Source organism: Bos grunniens, chromosome 6, assembly GCF_055505025.1.
Source record: "Bos grunniens cultivar Pamir isolate PY7600 chromosome 6, Bosgru_T2T1.0, whole genome shotgun sequence".
Classification (NCBI taxonomy): Eukaryota; Metazoa; Chordata; class Mammalia; order Artiodactyla; family Bovidae; genus Bos; species Bos grunniens.
Window position 1 is genome coordinate 24435312 of NC_141170.1, and position 23048 is coordinate 24458359.

General features: G+C 42.5%; 1 protein-coding gene across 2 annotated transcripts in view; it reads right to left on the reverse strand.

Annotated features, from left to right (window-relative positions):
* The window catches only part of FRAS1 (Fraser extracellular matrix complex subunit 1), a 534425-nt gene that overhangs the window by 36657 nt on the left and 474720 nt on the right, over positions 1–23048 (reverse strand). For both annotated transcript variants that reach the window (XR_015165261.1, XM_086405184.1), the window contains exons 58-64: positions 22734–22881; positions 15944–16149; positions 11781–11937; positions 9046–9246; positions 7109–7296; positions 5461–5736; positions 2297–2529 (exon numbers count right to left, since the gene is read on the reverse strand). Coding sequence is in view for 1 of the 2 variants with exons in the window: in XM_086405184.1 (XP_086261310.1) it covers positions 2297–2529; positions 5461–5736; positions 7109–7296; positions 9046–9246; positions 11781–11937; positions 15944–16149; positions 22734–22881 (1409 nt within the window). In the remaining variant the exon portion in view is untranslated. The remainder of the gene's footprint in view (positions 1–2296; positions 2530–5460; positions 5737–7108; positions 7297–9045; positions 9247–11780; positions 11938–15943; positions 16150–22733; positions 22882–23048) is intronic.

The window sequence follows — 23048 nt, forward strand, 5'->3', positions numbered from 1 at the left end:
CTCTGTCCATGGGATTCTCCAGGCAAGAATACTGGGGTGGGCTGCCATGCCCTCCTCCAGGGGATCTTCCCAACCCAGGGATCGAACCCTCACCTCTTATGTCTACCTGCATTGGCAGGCAGGTTCTTTACCACTAGTGCCACTTGGGAAGCCCCCAGTATGGTACCTTGCTTTCTCATAACTCAATTTGTCTTCACCAGTGAATTTACCAGGTTTTTTTTTCTGAAGCTTTCCATGTAGGAGTTCTCTCTGTGCATGAGGGTATAGTGTGCATGCGGGGTTATGCTCCTCCCTCCAGCCCCTGGGAGATCCTCCAGACTCAGGACTGATAGCAATCGAGAATCATAGATTTTTTTGCGTGTACAAGAAAAGATAACATCGCAACCATAAATTGTAGCTATCTTCTGCTTTAAAAGGAAGCTTTGTTTCCGCATGAGCTGGAGCCGAGTGGATGGTACAGGCATGGCTAAATTTCTTTGTCACAGTGAGTGTCTATGGAGACTGTGGAGGGTTGCCACAGAATTTTCTAAAGTATTTGTGCCCAAAAGACATCACTGAGCTCTTAAACTCTAAGGCCAGTATCCCTACCCAGGAAAAAAGCCTAGAAATAGTAATACTCCACTATTCAATAGTCTTGGGGCTCCCCAGGTGGTGCTAGTGGTAAAGAGTCCACCTGCAATGCAGGAGACCAAGAGACATGGATCCGATCCCTGGGTTGGGAAGATCCCCTGGAGGGGGCATGGCAACCCACTCCAGTATTCTTGCCTGGAGAATCCCATGGACAGAGGAGCCTGGTGGGATACAGTCCATGGGATTGCAAAGAGTCAGATACGACTGAGTGACTAAGACACACATGGTCTCTCCCCAACTTCAAAAACCTTCCTTTCCCCACCAGCAAGTCCTAGCAAGGCCACCAGCCCTCACTGGCCTCAATCTACAGCAAGCTCTGCCTTGAACTACATTCTTCTGCCTCTAGGTGCCTTTGTACCAGGAAGTCTGTAACTTATTTATATTAGCTGCTATTTCTTATATGCTTTAAGAGTCTGTCTTGCCTCCCCACTAAGAGGGCAAAGGACCATTTCCTTCACTTCTTCTGTTTCTCCAGAGCCTGTAGTACACAATTCTAAATAAAATATGAGCTTAATAAATACCGGTTAAGACTGCAACACAACAAAACTGTACTGAGGGGCTGCAATTTTTTCACTGTACAAGTTTAAATTTTCAGCATGTTTATTGAGGATGCATTGTGAATTTTTACAGCTTGTCTCCCAGAACAAAGACTCATGTTTTAAAGAAGAATCAGAACCTCAGAATGTGAACAGAATGGCTCTTTTTGTAAGGAACAGGGTCAATAGTAACCCTGGACACTTCTGTTATTGCTTTTTACAAAAATAAATTTCATTCTGCTAGAAAAAAGGATTTGCATATTTTTGGCTCCATGTTCAAATCTGGTTTTTTTTCATGTAAATGAGCCCCCTTCTCTGAACTCAGTTGCTCATAAAGGCATGCACATAAATACTACCAGGTTTAATGAATATGTATAACCTACCTGAAATCTTGGTTTTTTTTTTTTGCTATATAAAAAATGAAAGCATCCATTTTCCATCAAGATCATAGGGCACAGGAAAAAAAAAAAAGCATATCTGCCCACTGAGTTATAATTCACCAGTGTTGTTACTAATTTTTTCACTGGGTACTTAGTGAGTGCCCCTTAGGTGCCAAGAAGGACATTCTAGGCAGAGGGGATGCAAAATAAACAGTCATGGTCCCTGCCACCATCATCTCCTGGGTGGGGATGACAAGGAGAGAATGAATGATGATAACACTCTCAGAGAGGCAGATGTGGGTGCCAGAAAAGTGGGAAGTAAAAGCTTCCAAACTAAATTGGGGGAGATGACAGAAAAGTTCCTGGAAGAGACGCCATGGCTTAGGTATGGTGGGACAATGGGATTTAAGAATATGGACTGGAAGGGGACGGGGGAAAGCTGGAGCCAGGAGTAGCCACAGGCAGAGGCAGGTCACCTAAGAGTGCTTGAAATCCCGAGGAAGTTACATGTGATTCCCTGTGGGTGGACTGGCAAATGAAAATAACAAGATGAAGGAAATGAGGCTAGAAAGATTGACAAGGGCCAGATATTAGGGCACGTTTGAAGAACTTCAACTTTTTATGAAGCATTCATCATCATTATTCTTATTTTGCAGAAGCATCACTCACTGATTTGTCCCACCTAGAAAACACGCAAAGCACAGCTGGGGACTCTCTGCCATCTCCTCATGGAGGGCACTCCCTGCTGACCTGTTGGGATGCTCCTTATGTTTGACGTCCAGGTATTTCAAGGTCGCGATGAAGGACTGAGCCTGGAAGCCTCGGGCTGTCCCAGCCACCACTGGAGTGTGGCAGATAGCACTGTCTGTTCCGATGGTGACAATGTTGCTCCTCAAGGGGGTCCCCACGTGGCCCACCTTGTCCACAGCCTTGGCCACACAACGTACATGGAACCTCCGGCTGAAGTAAATGCTGTCCAGGACCTACCAGGAAGAATAAATCACCTCAGACACGTGGATACTGCCTCAACAGCTCTTCATACTGTGTCTTCTGGATGATAATCTGTGAAGATCATTGTCAGCTGAAAACACTGCACAACCTAAAAGCTGAGAGTTATGTTTTATACAGCAGGCTAAACTGAGGACTTAAGCCCGGGATACAGCATCTTAGGTAACTGTGAGAGACTGCTCCAAAGAGGAATGGGAAGAGCCAGGATACATTTTAATCAGAGTTTTTGCAACAAAGGCCAGATAGTTGGAACATCAGAAGATGACTGTTAAAACTGGATATCTCAAGTTAAGGAATTGTGCACTTTTCCATGTATGGGAAGATGAAATAGTTTGCTGCTGCTGCTGCTGCTGCTAAGTCGCTCACTGAAATCATTCCTTTAATAGGCATCTCAGCTATCAGGGGCCAGTATCCTGTGTTTTCTCATCCTGAGTCTCTTTAGGGTGCCCCACTGGCTGCAGTGGCTGATGCTGTAACATCCTTTGCTGACTGACATGGCAGGCTGCATTCTTAGCCCACACCATCCATTATCCATCCATTTATCTGTCTATGTGTCCATTGATCTACCCATCTATCCATTCATTCACCACCTAAGTATTGACTTTCTACCAGGAGCCAGGCACCACGGACAGAGCACTGGGTACTTAGAGCCGAGGGTGGTAAGCCAGGTAACAAGCAAATAGACAAATGTGGAGCAAGAAACTAGAGATGACTGATTCCCAATGACACTTGTTCTCTTTACATATTAGGTTCAGAGAAGTACTTAATGATTTTTCAGCCCTTCCAGCAAGACTCATTGCCTCTAAGTCACTTTTGTTGAAGGTATGGTATCAGGATATAGAGGAAAAACACTTTTTTCCTAGGAGTTCTTAGTTTTCTTTCCTCCCTACTGCCATTCCCTCCCGTAACTCCCCTCTAATTACTAAGGGTTACAATAACGTGGTGGAGTTAAAGTTGAGAACTTGGCCTCTGACACCTACTGGCCTTGAAAGTCTTTCTACAGATTTTCTCATGCTCCAGACACACAGAATCCATGAGTGCTTAATGCAATCTATGCAGAGGTAACCTAGGTCACCAAAACTCTCTAGGTTACTAGTGCATTGACATAGGGAAGTATATAATAAGAAAAACTCATTAGTAGTTCTATGTGCAGCGGACTTCCCACAAAGCAATCATACAAACTTATAAATTCTACCATGGAAACAATTTTCACTGAAGTCCATTAAAAATTGAAGAAGATTTTTCCATTAAAATTTTTTTAATTAGCTGCCACAACTTTATTTATTTATACATGGACTTCATTCAGAAGGGATTTGAAGCATCTTACAAAAATGCACACGATACAACAGTATTAAATAAATAATTGAAGAAATGAAGGCAGAGCAGAGGAAGCTGGGGTAAGAGGATTAGTCACCAATTCATCACAAGAAGGCAAGCTGAAATATAAGGTAAAATCGTAAACTTGGTACCTGTTAAAAATGTATATTTGGCTCAAATCAAACCAACTGCCCCTTCATGGGTTTGTTGAACAGAGAACAAGGTATTTATGAAACAATAAGCTGTTAAGTCTTGCCATTTACATTTCTAATAATAATAAAGATAATTTAAATTTGAACTAGGTTATGTTGCAAAGGAATTAATCTTCTGGCCTTTCTGAATAAGCTGTGCCAAGGACAATGGACACGAGGGACCCACGTTATCCAAAGCCTCCAATGTACATCTAACAGCTTTCTTCCACTACCTACTCAAGAGAGTTCTTTTTAAAATTTTTATTTATTTATTCTTGCTGTGCTGGGTCTTCATTGCTGAGCACGGGTTTCCCCTAGCTGTGGTGAGCAGGGGCTACTCTCCAGTTGCGGTGCTCGGGCTTAGCTGCTCCTCAGCATGTGGAATCTTCCTGGACCAGGGACCGATTGAATTCGTCTCCCTGGCAGGTAGGTGGATTCCCAACTGCTGGACCTCTAGGGAAGTCCAAGGCACTGTTAAAGTGAGAACAGACTGTGGATTTGTAGGGAAATATCTAGAGAAATTAAGTCTGAAGAAAATCTCTGATTTCCAAAATTATTAAATGCACTCATCTCAGTCAAAAACGATTGATTGTTTCCTGGGTGCCAGACGCTCTGTGGAGCCTGAGTCTCACCGCTTTTGGCTCTTTCTGGAAGAACATCATTGGTGCAATAAGCAGAGTTAGAACACTGGGCTGTTTCCTGAGCGTGGGCAAAGCACCACTGTGCGCGGCTCCCTGATGGTGGCAGAGGTGTGCGTCTGGCCTCCTGACTCTCTGAGGACAGCAACGACATTCTGAACCTCTTTTCATATCTTCCCACCAGGCTTCGAAAAATACTGATCACTTAATAAGCATACTCTCATTTTATTTAATAACTGGTCCCCACTGCGTGCCACCAATGTGGCAGCCACTTTGGGATGGATATACAAATATGGTAGAACCCTTTTTCTTAAGGAATTTATACCCTACTCCGTATTGAATGATTTAAGAGATGTGAAAAGAGACTAATCATTATTCGTACTTACCTAGAATCTTTGACTTACTTCATCATTTGTAAATCACTTTCCTATCTGTCAATGACCTTGTCAAGTGGATTAAGCAAAGGAGGTATTATTTTGTAGATCAGGAAACTGAGACTCAGAAAGGTGAAGTAAACACTTCACATCACATAGTTCAGAACAGGCAGAATCAAGGTTTGTAACAGGTTGTTGGAGTACTAGCCTAGTCCTCTTTCTGCCACACCACATTATCTTTTCTCATACATAAGAACAAAAGGACAGTGTTGTACCCGCTTAATTGTTTAGTTTATACCAAATGGCATGCAGGGACCTTAAGGAATTTGACAGAGCTGGAGTAACAAAGAGAAAGGCCAGGTCTCTCTCTCTGTAACCAGACCTACCATGTGGTTGACACTGGTGAATGGCGTGTTGTCGGTGATGGTCTCGAAGGGAGACCGGGCCCCGTTGCCGTCAGTGGGGGCGGCCACTTCCCAGCTGAACTGCACAGACGTCTGGTTGATGCCAGCCTCAATGCAGCGCTCCTTCATGACAGCGTATTTGGGGAAATGGGGGTCGCAGGGCGTGACGCAGATCAGCGGGTAGCCCGGGGAGGGGGATTTCTTGACTCCCTCCTTGGTAACCTCTTCCACATGGTCATAGTCAGCAAGTGTAACGACCTGCCAAGGAGCAACATAGCTTCAGGCCTGGGTGGGTATCGGGAGGGTCAGAAAACTAAAGCTCCCTTCCCCAGAGACCTACCTGATCACTTAACTCCTAGGGATTCTTTAAAATATAGCAGTGGTTTTAACAATGCTTAGCCAGGCATTCCTAAAAGATCCTGGAAATCTTCAATAGTAGGGAAGATCCTCCTCCTCCCTGAGTTAAAAGCTTTAGTATCTTAACGGTCTCATTCCTAAATCAGATTCCTATGACTCAAGTGAAAAACACTCCACCCCCAACACACTGTAACCACAACTCTATCATAAATGGCAGATATTAGTTAAAAGTTGCATTAAACTGTTAATGGCAGGCAGTAGTGCATCTGGCAAAATACAAGTAAATAAAGGATATATGTGAAGGACAGGGAAGCCTGGCATGCTGCAGTCCATGGGGTTGCAAAGAGACCGACATGACTTAGTGACTGAACATACATATATATTTCTTCCATGGTCAAAGAGACCTATTTTGAAATGGTCTTTCTATTGTATGAGATTAGTCAGGGAAAATTATAAGAGTTATTCGGACTGCTTCATTATCCTACGTTAAATTCCCCTTGGCAACTTCTGGGAGCTTCCCTGGTGGCTCAGACAGTAAAAAATCCACCTGCAATGCAGGAGACCCAGGTTCAATCTCTGGGTCAGGAAGATCCCCTGGAGAAGGGAATCCAGTATTCTTGTCTAGAGAATCCCATGAACAGAGGAACCTGGCGGGCTACAGTCCACAGAGTTGCAAAGAGTCGGACATGACTGAGGGACTAGCCACACGGCAACCTCTGTGAGTATTTCTCCTAACTGTGAAGTCGGTGCATTCATTCTGTTCATCCCCAAATTGGGAAACATGGTGGTACATCTCCACAGACACTTAATTCTATGCCCATGGCGAGTATGTAGGATAATAGATATGGGGGAATACTCCATTTTTACTCTTCTAGGTCTCACCAAAGAAACGAGATCAATGGTATTGTACTTTCTTTGTCAGACAAAGGTCTCAACATAGTTTGGTCTCACTCTTATGTGGAAACCAGGTTTCTCCTCTTTAGCACTACTGACTTTTGAGCCAGGCAACTCTTTGGTGTGGAGGAGGGGGACTCCTGTGTATTGTAGGATGTTCAGCAGCATCCCTGACTTCCATCCCCTAGATGCTAACAGCACCCAGTGTGACAGTCATGAAAACCACAGATGTCACCAGACATTACCAGATGACCCTGGAGGTGATGGGAGTGAGGGATTTGGGGAAGGGGACACGAGCAGTCCTGGCAGTCCTGCTTTTTTCAAGTTCTCATCTAACGCCTAGGACAGAAGCAACCATCCTTTGGGTCATGAGACTTACAATGGGCGGTGCTGGCAGGATGAGACTCCCAGCTGCCTCCTGGTCTAGAATCGTCACTGTAGCCGTGGTCACATCGCCAAGAACTGCTTCCACTGGGTCATCTGGGCCAAGGACTAGGGAGAACGATTCATGCCACTCCCGGTCTTCATTGGACAGGATCTCGACTTTAAAGAAGATGTGATCCACACCTTCACCAAGGACAGAACAAAGAGTAAAGGTCCTCATCAGTGACCCACTTAAGACAGTGCAGGTTGGCACTGCTGAGGCTTCATGTTGAAATATGCCCTTTCTTCTCGGAGGGCTTCTATCAATGCAGTGGCTGCTAATCACTTTAGCCCCATCTCCAGTGAGGGATCAGTTTTATAGGTGAAATTCCACCCATGGTGGAGGCTCAGTCCTACAGATTTACTATTCAACACATGAGAATTAATGGCCCCTGCCTGACACTAGCTGGTGGTAATAAAAATCTATGATCTAAAAAACACTCCACCCTGGTTATGCATTTTTTTTGTTTTTTTTTGCTTAATTTTTCTTTCCCCTTTACAGTTAGGAACAAGTCCCTGTGTGGCAATGAGTGCTTACACACTAGACACCCTTCAAAGCTGTCTCCTGGGAAGCGACAGCTCAAAGGTTACCTACAGGGCCGTCTCTGCCAAGACGATAATGTAACAGTTTGCCAGCATGGAATGGGGAGGGTTAGAGCTCAGAAACCCCCATGTTTTCTATAAAGTGATTCTATGAGGGTGCAGCTATCCCTGGCAGTGGTCAAGATGGCCTTCTTCCTCCTATAGACACCTGGGCTAGGTTACTTCTAGGACCTGCCTTTCCCCCAGATCCTTATGCAGAAGAGAAAAAAGCTAAGACACTTGGAAGAGAGGTCCTTGTGAGCATGTGGAGGAAGGGCACCTAACTTCCCTGTAAACACTAGCCAGACGAACAAGGGATGGAGCCAAAAGCCCTTTGAAGCTCCGTGGGGTGATGGAGACATACAGAGACACCCCTCCATCTCCAAGGGAGGCATTTCTTCCCTCCTCTTGCCATGCCATCTCTGAAGAGGGCTTCTACCACTTTTGCCCACTTCTGGCTACATCACAAACAGTGCCAGGCTGTACACCAGCCTTTTCACCTTATATTGCTCCAGAAAGTTTTTGGGAAAAGTCTAGAGTAGAAGTCAGTCCTTTTTTTGTCTCATTCCTTCCATTAAGGAAATACATCAAACAATTAAACAGCTGGTTGTGAGAATCTCATCTTTCTCTCTTCCATGACTCATCTTCATAGCATCGCCTAATAGATGTCAAGCCATTTGAACATGGAGATTGTGCCTTCTGGGTTGAGTAAGCCCTGAAGGGCCCAGCACAATGGTGTGTACTGATGTTTGCTGAATGATGGCATCACATATATTTTTAAAAACTCAGGTGCTCCCATTGCTCAACCAAATTATAGGCTAACAACAACAACAACAAATCCTTTTGAATGATCCAAAATGCCTAGGATGCTCCGAAGTAAGGCACTTCTTTTTTTTTTTCTTATCCTATGCCACTTTTACTAATTAAAAAATTTAAAGATTCCTACAACCTCAAATGTGTGCTTACTAAGTACTTCATGCTATTGGAAATGTATATATTTTTAAATTTTCTGCTTATTTTTTCCTTCGAATATAAGATATTAGCCTCTCTCTTAAGTAATACCTATGGGGCTTCCCTGGTGACTCAGACAGTAAGAATCTGCCTGCAATGCAGGAGACTCAGGTTTGATACCTGGATCAGGAAGATCCTCTGGAGAAGGAAATGGCTACCCACTCCAGTATTCTTGCCTCGGAAATTCTATGGACAGAGGAGCCTGGCGGGCTATAGTCTATGGGGTCGCAAAGAGTCAGACACAACTAATCGATTAACACTTTAAGGAAGACCTACTAATTGGGATTGGCATTCAATTACCAGGACTGAACTTCAAGACTCGGCTCTTTGGGTAATAATCCACACCAGACTGGGCTGACCCATCCCGTGTGCTACAGCGAATCTTGGATGTTCTGTTCTGATCCCCTCTGCGGATCACCTTGACATTCAGAACGGCCGTGGCATCTGGCCCTGAGGGTTCCCGGACTTGGTATGCAGCTTCTTCAAACTCAATGGTAGGGGCTAAGGAAACAAGGTTAGGAAAACAAGAGCAAGTTGGAAAAGTGAAAAAGAATTCCAGCTCCCATGAAAACACTTTATAACGACAAGAGGGAATTTTTCACACTAGTTAACAATACAAAAGGCAAAATAGCTTGCAGTCATAAAAATCAATCTGTATTTACCCCTAAGCAATACTTTGGAAAAAGGAATTCATCTGTGATTCTGCAGGAGCTGTTTCTCACATATTTCTTATTAAAAAGAGTACAGTGGAGGAAACATTTTTAAGCACTTTGAAATGCATGTTATCCAAGTTTCCATCTAGGCCTTATAGCTCATAGCATGTTTTTAAATCTGCACAATTTATCAAGGGACTGAGACAGAGTAAGCCCTTGATAAATATCTATTGACTGATTGTATGAACCAACTCTTTTTCATTTATGAGATATGAATTTCATTTATATACTGCTTACATTTACCAAATCTATCTCTCATCTCCATCTTCTGGGTCCTCCTTCCTACTGCTTTCACTTTCCCCCACCCTTAGCTTTATCTATAAATACACAGGTTAGTTAAGAATGAGTAGTTTTACCAATTTATGGTTGCCAGGTGGAAAGGATGGGGAGAAGGGGTAGTTAGGGAGTTTGGGATTGACATGTACACACTGCTATATTTAACAAGGGTAACCAACAAGCTAACCTACAGTATAGCACAGGGGACTCTGCTCAGTGTTATATGGCAGGCTGGATGGGAGGGGGGTTTGGAGGAGAATGGATACATGTATATGTATGGCTGAGTCCCTTCGCTGTTCACTGGAAACTGTCACGACATTGTTAATTGGCTATACTCCAACACAAAATAAAAAGTTAAAAAAAAAAAAAAAGAGTGAGTAGTTTTAGTGGTGGCTACAACAATAATTGAGAAACATAGGATTTCCGAACACAATCTGATTTGAAGTACTACCCTCATTGCTGTGAAATGAATAACTTTTTTTTTTTGAAGTTCGAACCATGCCTTCCTTTGTATTATATTCTCATGGGGAAGGGCAATGAGGTAGTGGTGGAAACAGTGAGATAAGAAGAGAGAAGAATTGGGAGCAATTACAAACCTTATACCCTCTAAAAACATATCATAGACTTTTCCAGAAATGTCTGGTGTCTCTATGTTCACTTCCCTCTTCTCTCTCAGAAAATCCATTCTTCCTAATTGTCAAAGACACGTCTCATTTGAGACTTCATAGTTTTACTGTGTACGCTCTCTGAGACTGAGGTGTGTCGCTGTAACAGTGTGAACCGGTGACTTCTCTGAGCCTAAGTACTGGGCTAAATACAATCTAAGTACTGCGTGAACAGGAGGGGTTCACCTCAGATCTGAACCTGTCTCCTTTGGTAAACGGCTAATTCAACTTCAAGGCTGGCTTTTAAATTTTTTCCCCCCAATTCAAGTTAGTCTCTATTTTATATTAAAAACCCTGAGTCTCACTGACTCTTGTGTAGATTCTAGAATCTGATACAATAAGGTTTTACATGCAGTTTTATTCCTCACAGTTGTGTAACTAAGAGCATAAATAAGATAACTTTGCTGGGGTTCAATTTCTTTACCTATAATATAGGATAATAACACCTACCTCAAAAGCTTACTGTCAGGATTAAATAAAGTTTTTTTTTTAAATAATATGCTTATAACAGTTCTTGGTATATAATCAGTATTCAATAAAAAAGCTATTACTAGTTGTAGTATTGTTGTCCATTCATTAAAATATCTATTTTAATAAAACAGCTATGTCCCTATTTAAAACAGATTTTGTTTTCTTTGGTGCCTGGGTCATTCTTTGCTAGCACTTGACTAAAGAATTTAAGTATTTTTAGGTTAGTAGGCCAAATCAATTAGAGAGAATAAAACTGAGAAATTAGACTTTTCCAGGAAGGTGGCAGTGTTTTAAATCAGTTCATTGGATTCAACTGACTCTGATTGTATTTCCAGCCCTGCTCCTGAATTGCCGGGACTTAAACAGTTTTTATTCTGTGTCTGTCTTAGTGTTTCTGTCCTAGCTCTTAACCACACTCATTCCTTATGTCTTGGTGATGTGCTAGGGAACAATGTGATTAAAAATACTAGAGCTCTGTGACTTCCCTGATGGTCCAGCGGTTAAGGCTCCTTGCTTCCAACGAAGAGGCTGTGGTTTCGATCCCTGGTCAGGGAACTAATAGTCTACATGTCACACAGCAGGAACAAAAAAGCCCAAATAAACATCCAGTTAAAACTGTATGTTTAAAAATTTTCAATTTAAATTAAAAAAAAAATTATAGTAAAAAAAATCGGAGCTCTGTGGAAGGGATCCCTTGCTGCATTTTTTTTTTTTTAAATTGGAGTATAATTGTTTCCTATAAATATTCCAAGACTATTTTTTTTTTATGAATACTCCAACTGTTACCATTAGACATTTTTACAGTGCTTTTATTTTTCAAAACACCTATAATTACATTAAAACATTACTATGAAACATCAGTTCAAGTCCCATCAACCTAAGAGAAACTAAAGGCAATTTCTTCTGTTACCATCTTCATCATTAGATATGGTGATGGTGGCCATGTGATTCTTTCCAACTCTGGCTCCACTCCAGTGGTTCCCAAGAGGACGGCCAAGGTAGACCCTGAACTGTTCCTCAGGCTCAAACATGGAGTCATCGTGTATATAGACAGTACAGTTCTTCATCTAGAGCCAAGGGCACAAGAGAGATTAAAACTTGCAGCGAGGTATCAATCATTTGCTCACCTTTCCCTGGAAAGTAATTTTTCTTCTTTGCAGCATCAAAGAGCCAACACAAATTCAAAAGATTCCAACCATTTATAAAATAGAATATTTAAGTCTTAACAGTCATACCTAGATGGACCTACCTATATGTGGAGCTTTGTATTCAATATTCCAAACCATTTTGAATTATTGGTCATAAGTTATGAAAAACTAGAGCAATAAAATGAATCACTAAAAAGCATTTGGAGAACATTTGTGTGCTTCCTCACATTTTGCCTGGACTAATCTACACCCTTGTACATGTTATGATAGGTAGATTTCTGATGGTGAGGGTTTAACATATGGATTAGAAATCCTGGAGAGGTGAATAATGTTCTTCTTCCTTTGCGAAAATTGAGGAGTCTTATAAGGAAGTCAGAAAAGCTTCCTGTTAGGCTAAAGACACCTTTAAAAGCTGCAGAACTCTATAAAGAGCTGCCAAATGGTGTCTCACTTGAAAACTGCTGAGAACTGAATGTCAGAGAACACAATCTAAATCCCTGTTGGATGGAAAGAAATCAAGTGTTTCCCAAACTGAATATTCTCTTCTGAGGACTGTCTTCTTGGGGAAATGTAAAATAAGGTCACAACAGAGCAGCCTTGATAGCATAGTCATGATATGAAGTGTGATTATTTTTAGTTGGCTGATCTTAAACTCACTATAGTACCATATTGCATAGGATATGTGGATATGGAGCTTTTACTGTCACACCCCCTGAGTCATACTAGATGGAGGGAGACTATTTCTGTGAACATTTACCTGTGGTTTGCTAACCTGGTTTTAAGTTCCTGAAGCATGCTTTTATTATCCCTCTCACATTTTTCTTACAGCAAGAATTTCTTTATGGAAAGCATGAATTTAATAATGACTCTTCAGTATATCTTAAAAATAAAAGACATTCTCTCTGTGTCATACAGCAACATTCCATTAGCTATATATTTTACATATGGTAATAAATATGTTTCAATGCTATTCTGTCAATTCATCCCACCCTTTCCCCCTGGAGGGTGCAGGATGGGGGATATAATGTATACTTATGATTGATTCACATTGTTCTATGGCAGAAACCACTGTAAAAAATTACTCTGCAATTAAAAATAAATTTTAAAAAAGGACATTCTGGTAAATGACAAGTTCCAAAGACATTGCTCAGCATGACGAAGGAGATGAAGATTCCAAAACGTGCTTATGAATAGGCTGCCATGTGGGTAACATCTAGACTACTAAGCTGTATTTTCTTTATGATTTTACTAAATTACAAACTGCCTCTTGGATAGGCAGAGAATCCTCTTTTGAATTTAAAACAAATACAGACATGCAGACTCAAAGCTGAAGATCATATTTACAGTACTTATGTGTGTGTGTGTTTTAATATGTGTTTCAACCTGCCACCAGTAAAATTCCCATAAAATACAAAACTAAGACAGGGGTTTTATGAGTCATGCATGCGTAAAAGACTTGAGAGTCTCAGAGAAGGAAACTATTACTTTCTTTTGGTGGTAAAGAATGGAGGAAGAATCGGGTGACCTGGGATGGGTAAAGTCTTCCGCTAAACTTCAAAAGAACTAATCATAAGGCAAAACCTTCATATGCTTGTAGTCCATGGGGTCACAAAGAGTCGGACACAACTGAGCAACAGAATTGAAGTGAACTGAACTGAACTTCATATGCTTGATTATATCAAAATGAAGATTTCTGTTCGACTAAGAACACCAAGGTCAATGGTAGTAGATGAGAGACAGAAAAGGAAACTACGCTTATAGGAGCTAAAATGTCTAAAGTTGGCAAGGATTAATATTACTATTCAGAATTATTAACATTAAGAATATTTAGAGTATTCTCCAGGCAAGAATACTGGAGTGGGTTGCCATCTCCTTCTCCAGGGGATCTTCCCGAACCAGGGATTGAAACCCGGTCTCCCACATTGGAGGCAGACGCTTTAACCTCTGAGCCACGAGGGAAGCCCAAGAGTACACAAGAAACTACTGCAAATCAGTAAGAAAAAGATAGCAACACAATAAAATAAGTAACAAAGGTTAAAAATAATAGATTCTTGTAAGAGGAAACTCAATGAACTAACAAGCATGTGCTTTGCTTAGTCGCTCAGTTGTGTCTGACTCTTTGCAACCCATAGCCTGCCAGGCTCCTCTGTCCATGGGGATTCTTTAGGCAAGAATACTGGAGTGGGTTGCCATGCCCTCCTCCAAGGGATCTTCCCAACCCAGGGATCGAATCCAGGTCTCCCACATTGCAGGTGGATTCTTTGCCATCTGAGTAAAGCATAGAAATAATTGGAGAAAGGCAAATTGAAATGAGATATAACATTATACATATCAGATTAGTAAAAATCAGTAACTGGAAAAGTATAGAAGAGGATGTAGGGTTTTTGCAACCTTCATGTCCCGTTAGTGACATTTTGGAAAGTATCCTAATACTATTTTTTTTTTTTTTAATTAAGCACATTCATGCCCTGGGGTCCAGCAATTTTGCTGCTGAGGAAGTGGACAGGTAGGAGGATTTGCCTGGTGGTACTGTTAGTAATGGCAGAGTGTTAGGAGGTGACTGGGAACTGAAATGGAGGAGCTTCACTGTCTGTTGCTGAGAGTGAATGAGTAAAAGGTAGTAAATGCACATCGTGAAATACTAGGCAACAGTTTTAAGCAACAGATTAGATATACACATAAATGACATGCACAGATACCCAAAACATATTGCTGAGAAAACACAGAAAACGTGTGAAAAAATATAACACAGTAGCAGTTTTATAAATTAAAAATTATATATATAAAGAACGAGGCCTTTGCAAAGAACAAATACAAAATAAGAGACACACATTAACAGACAATGGATTGACGACCTCAGATGGGGAAGGACTGTGACTGTCTGCAGAATAGGGGTAAAATGAAATGAATCAATCAACAAAATGAGAAAAGGACTTGAAATGACCAATGGGAACTCCATACTTTGAACCAAGGGCTGCGGCCTTGCAATCAGGGCCACAACTGACTTAGTCATCTGAAACTGAGATCCAAAAAATGGGGAAATACAACTCCCATTCAGTATGTGCTTTGGATATACACTGAGGCTGCAGGCTTGATTCTGATGTGTGTGTGTGCTCGGTCATGTCTGACTCTTTGTCACCCTATAGACTACAGCCCCCCACATTCCACTGTCCATGGGATCTTTCCCAGCAAGAATACTGGAGTGGGTTGCCATTTCCTCCTCCAGCAGATCTTTCCAACTTAGGGATCAAACCTGCGTCTCCCGAGTTTCCTGCATTGCAAGTGGATTCTTTACTCTGAGCCACTAGGGAAGCCCTATTTGATTCTGATGCAGCCATATTTAGTGACTGGAATTTCTCAGGAGTTTCCTCGTCTGTATGCATCATTTTGCATTATATTACCAAGAAAATACTTCCCGAACCTGAATCTGCTCAACTCTACCTGTGCAATCCTGTACTGCGGGCCCTATACCAGAATGTGTATTGGCCTGCAACTGGGACCCAGGTATTAGAAAACTGTCTCCTCTAGACAACATTTGTGGACTGCATTCCTCTTCAATGTGGTTTCAGATTAAGAGAAGTCCCTAGGCATCTGATTCTGCTAAATTCCAAAAAGATTCTACACCATCTAAACTTCCCAGCTCAACCAATGACATAGGTAGCTGGTGCTAAGTGGGCAACAGAGAAGACAGCTACATAGAAGACATGATATCGTTGAAAGTATTGCGTTGGCCAAAAAATCTGTTCAGGTTTTCCCGTAAGATGTAATGGAAAACTCGGAACAAACTTTTTGGCCAACCCAATATGAACAATTAATTAGAACATCTTAGGATGTTCAGAGTTTGTCTGAATTACTTCACTATGGACAAATAAAGGCATCAAGGAAGGAGAGAAACCCATCTTTCAGCCACCACGAATCCACTTACTTTCTCCCCTTTGAGAAACGTAATCCGTGAAGAGTCTGCATTTCTTCTCTCCTCAAAGTCCTCCATGACCTGAGCTGAAAGGCCCTGAGTATAGCACCTCACCGATGACTCATAGCTCAGGTCTCCACTCCGAATGATGGGCACATGCAGGACGCCCTCCTTCTCCTTCACCAGGAGCAAATCCTTGGCAAACTGCATGCTGGGCACTGGGTGAGAGAAGGAAAGATGGAGGCACTGTTAGCGGGACACCGAGGGAGGTGGCGATAGCCCTCGTGGGCCCTCAGCAACCTGGCAGGAAGGCGCCACTGAGGACCACCAGAGGCTGATAAATCACAGGCAATCAGCAGATTTCAAGGCCTGCCTACTGCTCTCAGGACCAAGAAACTGCTTCTACCATGAGTGAATGAAAGTGAAGTGACAGTGTTGGTTGCTCAGTCGTGTCCCACTCTGCAACCCCATGGACTATAGCCCACCAGGCTCCTCTGTCCATGGGGTTTTCTAGACAAGAATACTGGAGTGGATAGACAGTCCCTTCTCCAGGGGATCTTCCCAACCCAGGGATCGAACCCCAGTCTCCTGCATTGCAGGCAGATTCTTTACTTTCTGAGCCACCAGGGAAGCTAGCTGCACTGTGAGTATAGTTCCAACAAAATAGAACAAATCAAGTTTGCTCAGCTTCAGGGAACAGTCACCATCTCAAATGCAGATAGGTGATGCAAATGAAGATATGCGCCAGGTGGAAGAAAAATTGTGAGACCTGAGAACCCAAAAAAGTTCATGTTCCTTCTAAGGCTACAAAAAAAACAGCAGTGTAAACCTGATGATAAATGACCACTCACATGGGTGCCGGGCCAGAAAGACCATAGAGAACAGGGACAATTGGAAAGAACAGGTTGTGTTTAAAGAGGGCTGCCCCTTAGCTTCATTCTTTTGCTGGCAGGTCTCCCTATTTTCAAACAAAGCCAGAGATCTGCATTTTTAGGTCATAGCTCCTAAATTTCAAAATAGCAAGCATTTAAAATGGTAAAAAAAAAAATTCCATTCAGGCCAAAAACTATTGCAGCCAAACAAAACACACCCACAAGCTGTATTTGGCCAGTGGCTGGCGCAGTGGTAAAGAATCCACCTGCCAATGCAGGAGCCAAGGGTTCCATCCCCGGGTCAGGACAATCCCCTGGAGAAGGAAATGGCAACCCATGTCAGTATTCCTGCCTGGGAGATCCCATGGATAGAGGAGCCTGGTAGGCTACAGTCCATGTCCCACAGTTGGATACACCCAACAGTTGGACATGTCCCACAGACAGTCAGACATGTCCGACAGTCTGACATGACTAAGCAAGCTGGCAGTCTCTCTCTGCAGGAAAAGTTATTTAGATTCTGAACCTTGCTTCTTCCTTTTTTTAAATATGTAAATTGGAAATGTTAATATCTAACTTGTAAAATTATTGGGAGGATTGAACTGAATGAGATTAGCACTCAATACAGCAAAAAGAGGGCACTCTAATGTGGTTACTGCTGTTCAGTCACTAAGGTGTGTACAACTCTTTGTGACCCCCATGGACTGCAGCACACTAGGCTTCCTTGTTCTTCACTACCTCCCTGAGTTTGCTCAAACTCATGTTGAGTTGGTGATGCCATCCAACCATCTCATCCTCTGCCGTCCCATTCTCCTCCTGCCCTCAATCTTTCCCAGCATTAGAATCTCTTCTGATGAGTTGGCTCTTTGCATCAAGTGACCAAAGTATTGGAGCATCAGTCAACATCAATGAATATTCAGGGTTGATTTCCCTTAGGATTGACTGGTTTAATCTCTTGCTGTCCAAGGGACTTTCAAATCTTCTCCAGCATCAAAATTTGAAGCAAATGTTGGCAGGAATTACCATATCATGGTGTGTATTGCTTCCCATCTCCAGGCTTCTGAACACATTGGATCAGTTTTTCCTCCTTGCTTTCTACAAGGCCTTAGGTAACATTCTGCATTAAAGCATGTCTCCTTCTGAGACCAACATTTTGCTGAGTGACAGTTATTATTTTCTTTATGAAAAATACAAAGAGGTAGTCATCTGTCCAGTCATATGACAAATCGTCTTTGGAGCTACAGAAAGATGACCTTAAAGCTAAAACATGTATTTCCTGGCTGCCTCCGACATGCCTTGCCAAAACTGAAAGGAACGAACAGAAGGAGTGAGCACAAAGCTCTGTGTAAGACAACACATAGAAAGCTCTCTGCCTCCAACCTGTCCACGGCTCAGAACTGTCGGCATTGGCAAATATAAAACAAATCTATTATCTGAGCTAAGCCTATTACCATTTATCACTAAAGAAAAACCCAGAAGATATCTATAAAAAGATGAGTGACTTTGGTATGAGGTCCTACACATTACCCATCTGGGACTCTTTCCATCGAGAACAACTGTCTGTGCTTCTAAGAAAGGGGTGGGAATGACATGACCTTGCACATGACGATAAGAAGGGAGCTTGTTGTCAGGCAAAAAGCAACACAAGCAAGAAAACTTTTCTGCTCATGGCAGATTTTATCTAATGCTGTAGATTGATTTTTTTGCTGGCTTGACAGGCATCAGGGTGGAGGTGAATTAAAAGCTAAAGTGGTAATGTTTGGGCTATGTCATGTATTAATCAACTCCAGATTTCTCTTGAGATGTAAAAGACTTCTTTCCCTTTTCCCTCTATTTAACACATAGGCCCATGCCTATGGCTTCCCTGGTGGCTCAGAGGGTAAAGCGTCTGCCTGCAATGCGGGAAATCTAGGTTCGATCCCTGGGTTGACATGATCCTCTGGAGAAGGAAATGGCAACCCACTTCAGTACTCTTGCCTGGAAAATCCCATGGACAGAGGAGCCTGGTAGGCTAAAGTCCATGGGGTCGCAGAGTCAGACACGACTGAGAGACTTCACTTTCATTTCACTTTTCTTTCCCATGCCTATCTGCTAAAAAAAAAAAAAAAAAAAGGAGGAAAAGAAAAGAAAGAAGTGGGTGAACACTTCTCATGACTGTTTTCTGGGAAGTCTCTGCTTTTAAGGAGCCCTCAGTTCAGTGGGAGACTGAGCAGAGACAAAGGAAAGGCAATCTGGATTGGGGACAAATTTATGCGTGGAGGTTAAGTTGTACAAAGGCCCAACCTGGGTCAGGCATTGTGTTAAGGGCTTCCATACACATCATTTCTTATCCTCTTGGCAAACCCTACAAGGCAGCGATCTCCAACCATTTTGGCACCAGGGACTGGCTTCATGGAAGACAACTTTTCCACGGACAGGAGTTGGGAGCAGGGGGCGGGTTTGGGACGATTCTCATAAGAAGCACACAACCTAGATCCCTCGCATGCACAGTTCACAGTAGGGTTCACCCTCCTACGACAATCGAATGCCACTGTTGATCTGACAGGAGGCGGAGCTCAGGTGGTAATGAGACCAAAGCGGAAAGTGAAAGAAAGTGAAGTTGCTCAGTTGTATCCGACTCTTTGCGACCCCATGGACTGTAGCCTACCAGGCTCCTCCATCCATGGGATTTTCCAGGCAAGAGTACTGGAGTGGGTTGCCATTTCCTTCTCCTGGAGATCTTCCTGACCCAGGGATTGAACCAAGGTCTCCCGCATTGTAGGCAGACGCTTTACGGTCTGAGCCACCAGGGAAGTCCAAAGGGGAGTGGCTGCAAATACAGATGAAGCTTAGTTCCCCAGCCTGCCATACACCTCCTGCTGTGCGCCTGGGTCCTAACAGGCCATGGATAAAGTACAGGTCCATGGCCTGGTGACTGGGGACCCCACTACAGTCCTCAGAGGAAGTAGGGGTGCCGGCCCTGAGGGTCAGTTCTGTCTGACTGCAGAACCATTTCTATTTCACTAGGATAGGATGTGTGAATGGGAGAAGGAAGGCTCACAGAAGGCTCCTGGAAGACTCACGGGCTCACAGTGGGAATCATGCACTATCACCAACACATCTCTGAGAACATCAATTTGCAGTTATCCTCACATTTGTGTAAGTCTGATGTCCTGAAATAGATTGCAAGACTCTACTCTCTACTCCTCTGTAATCCCTAGTGTTAAGCACCAGTTTTAGGCATGGAAAATATCACCTGCTAATCTTCTTAGTAACTGACAAAGTGAGTGCAAACACAACCCGCCTGGAATGCGGTGGACTCTGTATGGGTGATGGTTAAGTCTGTGATTGAGGAAAACTCCTGCCTCTGGTTTGAGTTAATGGTGAGACACAACTGCACATACAAGATTGCCATGCGGTAGCAGCTACAAGGCCTTTCTTGCCTTGCTCAGCATCTTCAGGGCAACACCAAGTCTAATTCTAGGTATCAGAGCAGAAGAGAAAGGTGAAAACAGAAAATATTCTGAGATGAGCCACTTAGATGATTTAACGGCCATTTCAGCCCAGTGGAGAAAGACAAAAGGAGCTAAGATCACTTTGGGAGGCTGAAAGCTGACTTTGTAAGGATTTTTTTTTTTTTTTTGACCATGGAGGTAGCATGTGGGATCCCCTACCAGGGGATCTTACTTCTCCTACCAGGAATCAAACTTACACCCTCTGCTGTGGAAGCATAGGGTTAAACCACTCAGGGAAGTAGGATGCCGGAACTGTTCAACATCTTGGATTGTTGTGGTGGGTGAACTTTGATTTATGTAAGTTAGACCTCAATAAACATAAGTCTAAAATAAGATACTATTTTGGATATATGAAAACATATAACAAAAAACTGCTTCAAATAGTTGTCTTCAGGGAGGGGAGATGGAAGTCTGGGAGACAGGGATAGAAGGAAGACAATTTTCATAGTATGATTTTTGCTGTTTACTTTTTCTTAGTTATGTGTGCTCAGTTGATCAGTCATGTTCTACTCTTTGTGACCCCAAGGACTGTAAACTGCTAGATTCTTCTGTCCATTGGGATTCTTCCATGGGATTCTCCAGGCAAGAATACTGGAGTGGGTTGCCATTTCCTTCTCCAGGAGATCTTCCTGACCCAGGGATCAAACCTATGTCTCCTACATTGGCAGATGGATTCTTTACCACTGAGCCACCTAGGAAGCCTTTTTTAAAACTATATAAGTGAATAAATTATTTAAAAACAAAGACATTAATGATAACCCTGCTGGGCTTCCTGTTCCTTCTTTGATGACTCTGTGTAGTCACTGAAGAATGTCATCATGGGTTCTATGTTGATCCCTAAGGAGGCTGAGGAGGGTCCCCCTGCTTGAAGTGAAAGGTTTGACTTGATCTTCTCTACCCAACTCTAGAATCTGGCAATTTTAGATTTCACAATTCTTTCCCAGAAACAACTGTGCTTTCCCGTTCATTCGCTTGTTACTTAGGCCAGCTCTTCACTGGGCACTCATATTTTTGTTCAGGTGCTCGTGTGTGTGCTCAGTCACTTCAGTTGTGTCCAACTCTTTGTGACCCTCTGAACCGTAGCTGGCCAGGCTCCTCTGTCCATGGGAATCCCCAGGCAAGAATACTGGAGTGGGTTGCCTTGCCCTCCTCCAGGGGATCCTCCCGACCCAGGGACTGTGCCTGCATCTCTTACATCTCCTGCATTGGCAGGGGGTTCTTTACCACCAGCACTACTTTGTCTGGGTGCCTGTGTCTATTTGTCCTGCACATCACCCACAGGATGGTCAGTATTAGTTTCCTCTAACAAAAATCACACCACTCCTCTGCTTAGAAGCATCCGCTGCTCCCCTGTACCTATGAATTCCTGATGCTGGAACATAAGACATCTTAGAACTTGTCTCCAACATGTCTTTCCATTTCATTTCCTTCCATTCACCTCCTGCCAGGCTCAAAGCAAAAGTAAGCATCTCACTGTTCTCCAAATATGCGTCTTTCAAAATTGCATACCTTACATATACTATAGTTCTCCATTTAGAAACATTTTATTATCCATCAGATAAACTCCTACCACACCTAAAGACTCTGCTTAAATATCACTTCCTTTGTGAAATCTTCTAGGATTCTTCCACACTTAGTTACAATTCAGCCCCCTCTCCCGTACACTACTAGATTTATCATACTATTAGGTCATTTATCATAATATATTCTACTTTTTCTGTTTGAGGGTCTGATCCCCCCAACTAGAGCTTGAGCTTCTGAGGACACAGCCCAACCAGGCATGCCTCATTTTATTGTACTTCACTTGACTGCCCTTTATAGAAACTATATTTTTGACAAATCGAAGATTTGTGGCAATCATGTGTTGAACAAGTCTATGGCGCCATTTTCCCAACAGCATTTGCTCACTTTGTGTCTCTATGTTTCATGTTGGTAACTCTCCCAATACTTCAAACTTTTTCATTATTATATTCATTACAGTGATTGTGATCAGTGATCTTTGATGTTTCTATGAAGGAAAGATTATGATTCGTGAAAAGCTCAGAAGATGATTAGCATTTTAGCAATAAAATATTTTAAAATTAAGGTACATTTGTTTTTTTAGACACAATGCAAGCCCCTAATAAACTACAGTATGGCGTAAACTTTTATATACACTGGGAAACCAATAAATTCATCTGACTTGCTTTATTGCGATACTTTAAAGTGGTGACCTGGACTGAATGTGCAGTATCCTCAAGTGTGCCTAGCAGAGTGCCAGAAATACGAATGATTATTTCTGCCCCATATTTCTATGTAAAAATGTGCACATGCATGTACTCATACACACACACGTTTCTTGAGTGAAAATGTGAATGAGCTCCAATGTTATATATGTGGATGTTAAGGAAGTAATAGAAATCTGATCTGAGCCACCAGCTGGTAACCCCAATTTCTTACCATCCTGGAATGTGTCATTAATTGCAATGACAGCCTGGAAGGGTTTGGTCAGTTCGGCCCCTTGTGGGGAGCTGAGGAAAACCACAAATGTCTCCAGCCCTTCAATCACTGGATACTGAGTGTCATCCAAGATGGTCAAGGTGCAATACTAGGAGAAAAATCAGGATGTTAACTAGACTTATTGTGGTGTTCATTCCACAATATTTACAAATATTGAACCATTATGTTGTATACCTGAATCTGACATAATGTTATATGTCAATTACACCATGACTTAGCACATACCCCTCCATAATTTTTTTTTCTAATTAAAAA